This window comes from Lacerta agilis, chromosome 11 (assembly GCF_009819535.1).
Source record: "Lacerta agilis isolate rLacAgi1 chromosome 11, rLacAgi1.pri, whole genome shotgun sequence".
Lineage (NCBI taxonomy): Eukaryota > Metazoa > Chordata > Lepidosauria > Squamata > Lacertidae > Lacerta > Lacerta agilis.
Genome location: NC_046322.1, coordinates 58305760 through 58319083, shown reverse-complemented (window position 1 = coordinate 58319083; position 13324 = coordinate 58305760). Strand labels below are relative to the sequence as shown.

The 13324-nt window shown below is 42.8% G+C and overlaps 1 protein-coding gene across 1 annotated transcript in view; it reads left to right on the top strand.

The window, feature by feature from the left end:
• The window catches only part of PCSK5 (proprotein convertase subtilisin/kexin type 5), a 213173-nt gene that overhangs the window by 170495 nt on the left and 29354 nt on the right, over positions 1-13324 (top strand). The window contains exons 21-22 of the mRNA XM_033164114.1: positions 1114-1216; positions 12380-12516. Of these exons, the coding sequence (XP_033020005.1) occupies positions 1114-1216; positions 12380-12516 (240 nt within the window). The remainder of the gene's footprint in view (positions 1-1113; positions 1217-12379; positions 12517-13324) is intronic.

The window sequence follows — 13324 nt, the reverse complement described above, 5'->3', positions numbered from 1 at the left end:
CACTTCCAGGAAAAATCTGCTATTATTATTTTTAAAAAAAAAAAGACACTGTTGCCAACATCCCCATTGCAATATCTCAACAACTTGTTTGCAGGAATCGCCCACTAAGGGTGTTTTCACATGTTACCATCAGCTGAGAAGAATGAGTTACACGACCTCTTTCTGTCTCACCAGAGTAGTATGTGAAAGGGGGAGTTAGATCTGTCTCCTTCATAGGTAAATATAGGAGCTGTTCCTGTAACAAGCAAATCCAATAAAGTATTCCATGACATCACCATCATCATCATTCCCTTTTTAAAAATACCTTAAATTGCCACCCTATGCTTGAGGACCATTTCTCATAATTCTTCTACATAACACAAACTCATCTTAGGAGCCTTACACACCACATCTCAAGCTGGAATAAACGACCAGGGAGCATATCACACCAATTCTGGCCCAACTGCACTGGCTACCTATTATTTTCTGTTACTGATAGGTAGCCCTGTTGGTCTGCCATAGTCAAAACAAAATAAAAAAATAAAAAAATCCTTCCAGTAGCACCTTAGAGACCAACTAAGTTTGTTCTTGGTATGAGCTTTCGTGTGCATGCACACTTCTTCAGATACACCATACCAAGAACAAACTTAGTTGGTCTCTAAGGTGCTACTGGAAGGATTTTTTTATTTTTTGTATTATTTTCTGGGCTCAGTTCAAAGTGCTGGTTTTGACCTATAAAGCAAGTACTCAAGGACCACCTCTCCACAGATGAAGCAGCCAGGACCCTGCACTCTTCACAACAGGAACATGGGAAGCTGCCTTATACCGAGTCAGACTCTCTTGTCCATCTGGCCCAGGGGCACGACTAGCCACTGAGGCATCTCTGCAGCTTTCATCTGATGAATACAACCCTGATGTATTCTTGAACTCTATGGCTGTGCCTTAAGCAATTTGTGCCTATGGCCTGACCAGTACTGCTGCAAGCCTTGAACAAAGCTTAGGAACAGGAGCTTAGACACCCACAAAATTGACAAGGTGCTTTCTTCATCTGGTATTATGATGCCTTCTTGTACAAAAGGCTTTGTCTGTAACGTATAACAGAAATTAAGTAATAAATAAGCTCTTATTTGTCAGGGGAATATATCGACCCTCTTGGTCACTGTCAGTTCTGTGATGATTCCTGTCCTAAGTGCCCAGAACCAACGTCAGAGAACTGCACTGGATGTACTTCCGCAAGGTACGTGATTATTCTTCATTAGTAGTTGGGGGGGGGGCTGTAGCTCCCTGAAACTTGCAACATGGTCCATGTCTAGCGCATTACAGTTCAAGCTGCTCTGTAAGTTGACGAGGAAGCCAGGCATGTGATGAAACAATAACATGTTTTACATATCCAAGTCTGGAATGATCCACAGTCTATAGTCTAACAAAATGCCTATTTCAGGAGTGGGGAGCCTTCAGGTGTTGCTAGACTACAACTCCCATCCTCCTTGACAATGCCCACAAAATCTGGGATGACCACAGGATCCCCACAACTGACCTATTTAGACATGTTGAATTGAATGAAGTGTTTGGTTGTCTCCAGAATTATGACAGGATTTCTAGCAGCTCTTTGTAGAACCAAATAGCCTGACATGGTTTCAGTTCAGCTCCATTCATATCACTGTTTTGAATATTTTCCTCTGCAATATACAGGCTATTTGCAAATAAGATTACTCTACCTTTGTGCTTCACCTGAATTCTTACATCTCTCTCTCTCTCTCTCTCTCTCCCTCCCTCTCTCTCTCTTTTCTCTTACTAGGTTTTCCTTTATTTTTAAAATTTTAGATGTATCTAATGCACCCTAGGTGCTTTTAAGATTATAGAAAATGCAGTAAGAAATCATGAGAAGCAAAAGAAAGTGGAACATAAATGATTGTACTGCATATAGGAATAAGTTACAAGGCTAATAGAAAAGAAATTCTTTGAAGCATGCTATTTTTAATTTATTGGCAGCCGGCCCTCTCCACTCTCAGAGTCTCCTGGGTCCTCTGGTGCTTTATGGCCTTTTAATAGCTTGGACCAAACCAAGTAATGAATGACACTTCAATAATGCCACCTGACATTCAGCTGAGATGAGTTCCTACCTTGAGATTTTCTTTTGCTTCCACAAAGTATGAAACAAGTCTTGCGGGTCTTCTCAAAACCTTGTGAAAAAAATCCTTTATGATAACATTACACAACTAGTGTCTTCTATTGTGTTTGCATCTGCTGTCAAGATATTTCCCTATTTTTAAAAAAAGAATTACTAAGCTCCGGCTTCTTGATGCATCATGAAGATTACCACTTGTTCTCCTATCCCACCCATCTCCCTTTTTATATATTATTACTATTACTATTTGCATCAAGCCACTACCTGTTTCAGTTAAAAGATGAATAATGGATCCCACAATGTCCCGCTTGTCGCGGGCCCTTCGCCCTGTACAGCCCACCCCCGGACGTTTTACGGTCTATGAGTGCTGCACCAACGACAAACAGTCCCCAGCTGCAGCCCTTCAGACTACTAGCTGGATCCTGCTTACTTCATTCACCACAGACGAGGATATTGTGAACTAACAAGATGTTTATTGCGTACAAAGCTTGTGGTTGCTGATAAAATAAAAGGTTGTTCAATAAGCTTATAACAGTTGTCCTATACCGGCCTAATACCTCTAAATGTTACCGGCCTAATACCTCTAATAGTAAACTAAATAGCAATAACAATGCGTTTCACAATCTCTTTATCCTCTCTGCTAACATCCACCTAAGACTCTAAACTCCCAGCTCTATCTCTTGACTCACACTTCAACTTCAACTCCCCGCACTTAACTCTAACTCCTCCTGCCCATACTTCAACTCTAACTCCCTTACTGTCCACTGGGAGGGGTGTTTTATACCGAGGCTAAGCCCGCCCCTAAGGGTTCTAACTGTCAGAACACTTAACCCCTACCTGGCATGGGGCTAGTTCTCCACATACCTCCCTCCTTTTTAGGTTTGTATCAGAGGAGTTACTAGCCAAAGTATCCCTCTGATACAAACAACATTTTAAACATCGCTATAGACATTTCATAAACAAACATTTTATAACTCTTACCTATATTACCTAACTATAGCATAAACAGTTACATCTTCAGTAAAAGTACACATAGTTGTGAACATTATATACAATAGTTCATGCAGCATTAGGTCTTTATTGCAAGAAAAACCGTAACTGTCCATTAACCTTTGTCTTTGGGTCTTCATTATAAGGCGTCTGCGATGATGTTTAGGATCCTGTCACGCACCTTATCGTCCTTAACCGTCGCAAGAAGTATCTTTCTCGGGGCACCAGTCTTTTCTCTGCCAAACGTGATGGGATGTAAGCTGTCTTCCCCGGCCAGATGACACAGTCCCATTCCGATCTCTGCACTCGAGGCGTCTGTAACGATTGTGGATCCCAAGCTGGGTAGAGTTCTTGTTTCTCAGGGTCAAAAGCTCTCTTAGTTCAACCTCTCCCTCCTTCAGGATCTCTGTTAAATGTTTAAGCTCGCAGACTTGTACACACATCTCCAGGTCATCATAAGCTGCATAAGAACTGGTTGTCTGGCTTTTAAATGCACTGGGAACTATTTTCAGAAGTTTGCGGATATCTTCTTTTTTAGTCAGCTTGCTGAAGCTTTCGAGGCAAGCGTGATCACTTAATGAAAGTAGGCTAAAAAGCTCTGTTTGCTTATTGCTCATAGCAATCTCCCTTGTTGTCAGTTCATCTTTGGTCTGTATTGATTTATCAGTTCCCACTTCGAGCAATTTTAAGACTACTTTTGTATGCCTTTGACGTGGTAGTCCTGTTAATGCTGTGTAACCACATTCATTTTGGACATTTATTTGTGTTGCATGAGCAGCAGGGTACCCATCTTCCCACCACACAATCTCTAGTGTAGGAAACTCTTTCACTTTCATAGAAAGTCGATAGGCCCCCATGCCAGCTATAACTTCCAGTACGTCTTTCTTTCTATCTTTCCAACTGATGAATGGTTTATTATAAATTTGACTAGTTGTTCTAACTGATCTCACAGATAGGTCACTGGTCATATTGCAGGTAGACACTCCTTTACCAATATCACAGGCTTTTTCAATAACGTGACTACTGTAGTCTAGATTGGGTTCATGGTTTAGGGACTTGATTGGGTTTATCATATTCACATGCATGACCCGCCTCCCTTCACCATGCTGAATTATATCGTTTATATCATTCATTTTTGAAATGATTTTACAAGGACCTTCCCAGGTCAGTTGTAACTTGTCCCCTTTTACTGGTTTGATTAATAAAATATTTTGTCCTGGCTCAAAAGATCTCTCAGGTGCTTTTTTGTCATACCAAACTTTCTGTTGGTGTTGAGCAACCTTGCACTGTTCTTGTAATTGGCAAGTATGGCACGTTCGACAAAATAACTTTATTTGCTTGCCCATCCCAGGCCAAAAGAAATTTTGGGACACCCTTTGTTTGGTTCTGGTGATTCCCAAGTGACCTCCAAAGATACTGCCATGTGCATGTTGTATTATCTTGGTTCTGAATTCAGTAGGTACTATCAGTTGCCTGTGGATCTCATTACCCCCTCTATTAGGCTTTAAAAGAATCTCTCTGTATAGCAACCCATTGTTGACTATAAACCGCTCCGGGCTTTCAGGGGTTAATACTGTATTCAAGGCTGTGGCTTGAAAATATTTCTGTAAATCTGTATCTAGTTTCTGCTTGGCTGCAAAACTAGCTGCTTGACTATTTGTAACTGGCATTATACTTGTATCTTGTGTCAGTTCAGCAATTGTATCAGGCCTTTCCTCCTGAGGTAACTGTCGCAGTTTTTGTGCCCTAGTTATCACAAATGCACTCTGTACATGGTCAAGTAGATCCCACCCGATTAACATTGGAGCTGGGATTTCTGGTGAAACTGCTACTTGCCATTTTCCAGACCATTGTTTATATGTCAGATTAACTAATGCGACTGGCAAGATTTCTGGCTGTTTTGATATTCCTTTTAAACTGATTGTTTTGCCTTTAATAAAGTCTTCTGGCTTTAACAAATCAGGATGTACAATACTAATCTGAGACCCTGTGTCTTTTAAGCCTTTATATTGTTTACCATTCACCCAAATTTCTTCTCCTGTTTTGTGTAATAGCATGTCATCTTGTTGAATTATATAGCACCTCACAACTTGGGCCACTGGTAACTCATCAGCCTCTGACTGGGCCTCGGTTGTCGTGGCAACCATGTTGGCAGTTGGCTCTGTCTCCACAGTTTGGACACAATATGTCTGCTTCTGAGGGATAGTATTTGCACTCCTAGTTCTGATTTCAGTTCTACAGTCCAGTTGTCTATGGCCTTTTTTCCCACATTGCCAACAGATTAATTCCGGCCTTTTACCCTCACTATATTTATTTACTTTTCCCTCAGTCCCCCCCGTTGTCATAGGCGTGTTATGGGGAACATTTGCATTGGCGGGAAAAATTTTCTTGGCAGTTTCTGTGGTAAACTTTGTGGGCTGTTGCATTCTCTTAAACTTATTTGTTTCCCAATGTTTGTCCTTATATTTTGGGGCATCATAAGCGTGTTCTCGGATTTCATTTATTTCATCTGCCAAATTAGCAGCTTCCAGGATGGTTTTAGGGCGTCTTTCTTTAATTAAATACTTCAAATGACTATTAATCGTGTCATAAAATTGTTCCAATGCGAACACCTCTTTTATTTTCGCCACAGAATCAGCACCCTCCTGTTCTAGCCACTTGTTTAAATAATTAGTTGTTTTAGCTCCTAATTGAGCGAATGTTTCCTCACGCACCTTTTTTATTGTTCTAAACTTTTGTCTCAGTTGTTCTGCAGTAATTCCGAATCTAACATAAACCAACTGTTTAAATGCTTCAAAATCTTTGGATTGATCAGATGGCATTTGAGAATATATCTCTGTTAATGTTCCACTAATACGCGCTCTCAGTATTTGCATTTTTTCCTCATCTTTTACTTCAAAATCTTCGCAAGCCCTCTCAAAAGAAATGATAAACGCTTCAGGATCGTCTTTATCTTTGAAGTCAGGGAATCTTTTTAAATCCACCCTGCTAGGATTTTGTGTGGAACTATTGTTGTGGTTTCTATTTTCTACAGCCGATAATTCAAGTCTTTTCATTTCTAATAAATATTCTCTTTCTTCCCGTTCTCTTTCTCTCTCAATAGCTAAGGTCATTTCTTTCTCTTTCAGTTCTCTCTCTTTCGCCTCAGCTTGGAACTTTAATTCTCTCTCTTTCAGTGCCATTGCCTCTCTCTCTCTCTCTCTCTCTCTCTCAATATTTAATTCTCTCTCTTTTGCTTCAGCTTGTAACTTTAAGGTCATTTCTTTCTCTTTCAGTGCCATTGCCTCTCTCTCTCTCTCTCTCTCTCTCTCTCTCTCAATATTTAATTCTCTCTCTTTTGCTTCAGCTTGTAATTTTAATTCTCTCTCTTTCAGTGCCATTGCCTCCCTTTCTCTTTCAATATCTAGCTTTGCTAGTTCGATTTTCAAATTAAATTCCTTCTCAAGTTTCCATTTTTCAAATTCCTCTGAGGCTTTAAAACTCGTCCCCTCAGCAGGATTTTTGTTAACTGTTTCAGTACTGGTTTCCTCAATCTGGGAAGCCCCATTTTCTTCTTCAGAGCTTTCTACTTGTGAGTCCCTAAGAGCTGTTTTAGTCTTTCTAGGTGGCATTTTCTATTTATTTGGTGGTATTATTTCTGTACTTAAATCAAGGATGTTTCAGTTAAACTATTTCTCCAGGCTTAGTTTCCACAGTTTAGGTCCAAAGTCACGCCTAAAGTTACCTCAGTGCACTTTATCCAGCGTACTTTTCCGACCTCTCACTATAAACCTTTCTGCCTGAAATAGTTTCAAACGCAAAGTATCTTTGTAACTCTCTCACAATCTCACAGTCTTAGGCGCTATCACACCACACCCTAGGGCCAGGTAATTCCTCTCTGAATTCCCCTTCTCCCTTTCCAGGTGTATGCAATCCCCTTTCTGACTAGATTGTAGAGTCTCACAGAAGTTTGCTTAAATCCTCTTTAAGCCTCACACTTCACACAATGCGTCACCCTTAAATCCTTCTTGTACCTTGGCACTTCTTGCCAACACTTTAGATCTTTGATCTCAATGTGACCACCACTTTATGACAATCTTTCGTCCCGACGCTGCCACCACTTTAATGTCGCGGGCCCTTCGCCCTGTACAGCCCACCCCCGGACGTTTTACGGTCTATGAGTGCTGCACCAACGACAAACAGTCCCCAGCTGCAGCCCTTCAGACTACTAGCTGGATCCTGCTTACTTCATTCACCACAGACGAGGATATTGTGAACTAACAAGATGTTTATTGCGTACAAAGCTTGTGGTTGCTGATAAAATAAAAGGTTGTTCAATAAGCTTATAACAGTTGTCCTATACCGGCCTAATACCTCTAAATGTTACCGGCCTAATACCTCTAATAGTAAACTAAATAGCAATAACAATGCGTTTCACAATCTCTTTATCCTCTCTGCTAACATCCACCTAAGACTCTAAACTCCCAGCTCTATCTCTTGACTCACACTGCAACTTCAACTCCCCGCACTTAACTCTAACTCCTCCTGCCCATACTTCAACTCTAACTGCCTCCTGCCCATACTTCAACTGCCTTACTGCCCTCTGGGAGGGGTGTTTTATACCGAGGCTAAGCCCGCCCCTAAGGGTTCTAACTGTCAGAACACTTAACCCCTACCTGGCATGGGGCTAGTTCTCCACACCGCTTTTCCTTAGAATGCCCCTATTCTTGTCAGGGAAATGTTGGAGGTTATGGGGCTATGCGACTCCTGATGCAAGGAGATAAGTAACTATACAACCTTTAGAAGATATCTGAAGGCAGCCCTATACAGAGAAGTTTTAAAATGTTTAATGCTTTATTATGTTTTTATATATGTTGGAAGTGGCTGGGGCAACTCAGTCAGATGGGGGTACAAATAATAAAATTGATCTTATTATGGAATTGGACATTCTCATTTTCACTGGAGAAATGTTGGAGGATATGACATAGTGGGCAATGAAAGGGAGTAGCAGAAAGTGACCATTGATCCACTCACCTCAAAACATGGAAACAAATCACCTGAGACCGTGAGTGGAGTGATGTGGAACCCAATTTCCCCCAATTTTTTGGATTGTCCACAAATCAAATACACCTAAATTTACAAAGGGAAAGCATTAAAACCTCATGTGGACCGATTAAATGGGAATGCAACAGCTGCAAACACACAGTACAGTACAGTGTGGTCAACACCCCCAGATTTTGTTGGTAAAAATCATTCTGAAGTGCCTCATGATTTCTCAAAAACAGGTCATCATCACTCTACCACTCACATCCCAAAACTTTCCTCTGAATCTTATGTTTAATGAATGGAGGCAATCTAGGCAATAATACAGCAACACTTTGGAATACTATTTCCTTCTTGATGTCCAGATCTCATTCAGATGACAAATTCAGCAGCCTACTGAGCCCACTCGTGGTTAATAAGTGTCTGTAACTACCCACAAGTTGAGACTATGCTATCTGTTTCTAAAGCTACGTCAGCACTGCAGTCTATTTTTATTGTTTTATTTTTTTGCAGCTAGCCCTCTACTGAGAGTCATTCGGAGCAAGGCACTAATAATAAACTAGCGTGGAACCTTGCAAATAGATTCAGGTCACTTCCACACCACCCATTGAAAGCACTCTTATACCACTTTAATAGTCATGGCTTCTCTCAAAGAAAACTAGTAGTTCACTTTGGGTACTGGGAATTGAAGCTCTGTGGGGGGAAGTGGGATCTCCTAACAACTCTTGGCACTCTCGACGAACTACAGTTCCCAGGGTTCTTTGAGGAAAGCAAAGTTGTATAAGAGAGATGGGTGATGTGGGTATGGCCAGTGCTTATTTTAAAAGGGGGTGCTCAAGGATACACAGTACCAGCACCTCATTTGTTGTTGTTAAAAAGTGCCATTTTTGTAACAACTTCATGGTGAGTTACCAGCACTGATTCTTCTAGAAAAAAAGCACTGGTGTGACCCTACTCAGAATTAACAGCAACTGCAGGCTAAGGTATCTCCTTATGAATCAAGGTTCTCACAAGTAAAAACTCATGTTTGCTAATTGAAATGGTTTTCTCTTCAGAAGCACACAAACAACAAGCAGGCACTTTAGCCCGCTATTTCACATAAAGGGGAACTTTTCCTCAGTATCATTTTACAGACATTGCAATGAACATTTGTGAAAAATCAATAACTCTTTAATAAGCTACTGACTTTCCCGTAATAAAACTTAAAAACATCACCCTAAGAACAGGTGTATTCTATGCCATCTGTTTCCAGCAAATATCCTAACACAATCAGGAATCTGAAAACTGAATCCATGTTCAGAATCAGAATTGGGTTTCAACAAGGACCTAAGCAGAGCAGTAAATGTTTAGGAATAATATCCAGAAATAAACACCATATAAAACAAATACAAACAGTGTAAGGAGCTAGGAAAGAGCTGCCAAAGGCCAGTACTCTAAGGCCCTGGAGATACTACAGCTTTGGGATGTAGTAAGTCCCCCTGAATAAAAGTTGTGGTACAACAACAACATTCTCCTCATTGCCTTTAGGTAACACACAAGATCAGGGTGCAGGAAGACTTCAACAGCTCTATCTCTCATGCACTGGTGAAACTGTATCATCTCATCCAGAATACAACTTTCCCATATCAATGTTGAGCGAAATACAGTAATTAAAAACAAAGAGATTGAAATGAGGCCCACATTTGAAGGACCTGGTCATTTGCATTCCTTCTAGCAACTTAAACTATTCATCTGCCAAAACAAACAAATCCTTCATTAAAAGCATCAACTGTTAACTAATAATAATAATAATAATATTTATTATTTGTACCCCGCCCATCTGGCTGGATTTCCCCAGCCACTCTGGGCGGCTTCCAACAGAAACCAAATACAACAATATCAAACATTAAAAACTTCCCTAAAAAGGGCTGCCTTCAGGTTTTTTCTGAATGTCAGGTAGTTGTTTATTTCCCTGACCTGTGATGGGAGGGCGTTCCACAGGGCGGGCGCCACTACCGAGAAGGCCCTCTGCCTGGTTCCCTGTAGTTTTGCTTCTCGCAGTGAGGGAACAGACAGAAGGCCCTCGGCGCTGGATCTCAGTGTCCGGGCTGAATGATGGGGGTGGAGACGCTCCTTCAGGTATACAGGACCGAGGCCGTTTAGGGCTTTAAAGGTCAGCACCAACACTTTGAATTGTGCTCGGAAACGTACTGGGAGCCAATGCAGATCTCTCAGGACCGGTGTTATGTGGTCTCGGCGGCCACTCCCAGTCACCAGTCTAGCTGCCGCATTTTGGATTAATTGCAGTTTCCGGGTCACCTTCAAAGGCAGCCCCACATAGAGCGCATTGCAGTAGTCCAAGCGGGAGATAACCAGAGCATGCACCACTTTGGTGAGACAGTCCGCGGGCAGGTAGGGTCTCAGCCTGCGTACCAGGTGGAGCTGGTAGACAGCTGCCCTGGATACAGAATTAACCTGCGCTTCCATGGACAGCTGTGAGTCCAAAATGACTCCCAGGCTGCGCACCTGGTCCTTCAGGGGCACAGTTACCCCATTCAGGACCAGGGAATCCTCCACACCTGCCCTCCTCCTGTCCCCCAAGAACAGTACTTCTGTCTTGTCAGGATTCAACCTCAATCTGTTAGCCGCCATCCATCCTCCAACCGCCTCCAGGCACTCACACAGGACCTTCACGGCCTTCACTGGTTCTGATTTGAAAGAGAGGTAGAGCTGGGTATCATCCGCATACTGATGAACACCCAGCCCAAACCCCCTGATGATCTCTCCCAGCGGCTTCATATAGATATTAAAAAGCATGGGGGAGAGGACAGAACCCTGAGGCACCCCACAAGTGAGAGCCCAGGGGTCTGAACACTCATCCCCCACCACCACTTTCTGAACACGGCCCAGGAGGAAGGAGCGGAACCACTGTATAACAGTGCCTCCAGCTCCCAACCCCTCTAGCCGGTCTAGAAGGATGTTATGGTCGATGGTGTCAAAGGCCGCTGAGAGATCCAGCAGAACTAGGAAACAGCTCTCACCTTTGTCCCTAGCCCGCCGGAGATCATCGACCAGCGCGACCAAGGCGGTTTCAGTCCCATGGTGAGGCCTGAATCCCGATTGGAAGGGATCCAAATGGTCCGCTTCTTCCAGGCGTGCCTGGAGTTGTTCAGCAACCACCCTCTCAATCACCTTGCCCAAGAATGGTAGATTTGAGACTGGGCGATAGTTGGCCATATTGGCCGGGTCTAAAGATGTTTTTTTAAGAAGCGGTTTAATGACCGCCTCTTTCAGCGGGGCTGGGAAGGCTCCCTCACAGAGGGAAGCATTCACCACCCCGCGCAGCCCATCGCCCAGCCCCTCCCAGCTAGCTTTTATAAGCCAGGATGGGCAAGGATCAAGGAGACAGGTGGTTGGTTTCACTCGTCCAAGCAGCCTGTCCACATCCTCGGAGGTAACAGACTGAAATTGATCCCACGCAACTGGACTAGACAGGACTCTGGCACTCTCCCGCCCTGGCCCTGCTCCCACGGTGGAGTCTATCTCTTTCCGAATCTGAGCGATTTTATCTGCAAAAAACTTTGCAAACGCATTGCAGGAGATCTTGGGGTCCCTACCAGGCCCCGATGACGAAGGTGGCTCCGATAGATTCCGAACCACCTGAAAGAGTCTCCTGCTGCTATTTTCCACAGATGCAATAGAGGCGGTGAAGAAAGTCTTCTTCGCCGTCGCTATCGCCACTTGGTAGGCTCGACGTTGAGCTCTAACCTGTGTTCGGTCGGATTCAGAATGGGTTTTCTGCCACCGGCGCTCTAGCCGTCTCAACTATTTAAAATAACAAATAAACACTAGGATTACTGGAAGTCTTGTCACAAACCAAACTGAGTAAAAATTACAATAGATGAGCTAAAGCAGAGGGTGTGTGTGTGAACAAGAAAAGTGATTGATTCGTTTTTTAAAAATTAGTAGGATCTTGGAATACTTCAGTGACGAAGATGTGGAGACGGAGGAACATGAGATCAATGAGGATGATCTGTGAAAATCTGGCTCCAGGTGGCAAAATAAAGTCGAAGTTCACAGCTTAGTTGACCTTACTCTTTATCTTGCCACATGTCATAAATACGTTTCACGCTGATAGGAGAACAAAGTGCAAAGAATATAAGGAATATAACCGAACATGGAAGCAGTTCTCAGAATCTGTTTGAGCTTGTTTTTTAAAAGGAAGGTATTCTTCTATTCTTTGATTCTAGTGTTAAACTTCCCCCTTTTCTTTTGTAACAGTTCTTTGAATGATGGGCGCTGTGTTCTTCAGTGCCCTAAAGGGAAATATGAATTTGAAAGTCAGTGTCATTCGTGCCATCAGACCTGCATGGAATGCAGTGGAGGCGAACCCAACCAATGCTCTGCTTGTGGAAAAGGTAAGGATGTGCTCTTTCGCCACTTCACTCCCTTGCCTTGATTTTAGTTCAAAATCCAAAGTGGATAGTACAGTTGCTTATATGACTTCATTATTTTAAAAAGCAGTATTTATTTTATATATTTTGTATGCCAGTATACTTTTGTACTGGGATGCGGGTGGCATTGTGGGTTAAATCACAGAGCCTAGGGCTTGCTGATCAGAAGGTTCAAATACCTGCAACGGGGTGAGCTCCCGTTGCTCGGTCCCTGCTCCTGCCAACCTGAACCAGCCCTGTTTAGGGAAGTTTTTAATTTGTGACTTTGTATTGTATTTTAATATTTGTTGGAGGCCGCCCAGAGTGGCGGGGGAGACCCAGCCAGATGGGCGGGGTATAAATAAATTATTATTATTATTATTATTATTAGTTCGAAAGCACGCCAAAATACAAGTAGATAAATAGGTACCACTCTGGCGGGAAAGTAAACACCGTTTCCGTGCACTGCTCTGGTTCGCCACATGACCTGGAAGCTGTACACCGGCTCCCTTGGCCAGTAAAACGAGATGAGGGCCGCAACCCCAGAGTCATCCACGACCGGACCTAATGGTCAGGGGTCCCTTTACCTTTATACTTTTGCACAACTGGGATTTTCTTGGGCCCACTCCATTCCAATCCCAGACCAAAACTAATTCCAGATATTTATACTGGAAACCCATCAAATATACCCATTTATTAGCTAATGGATTCCCAGTCTTCCAGTGTCCTGACAGTATCAAACGTGGAAGTGAAGGATTTTTGCTGCCAGGAGCTGCTGTTTCCCTCCTGTTGA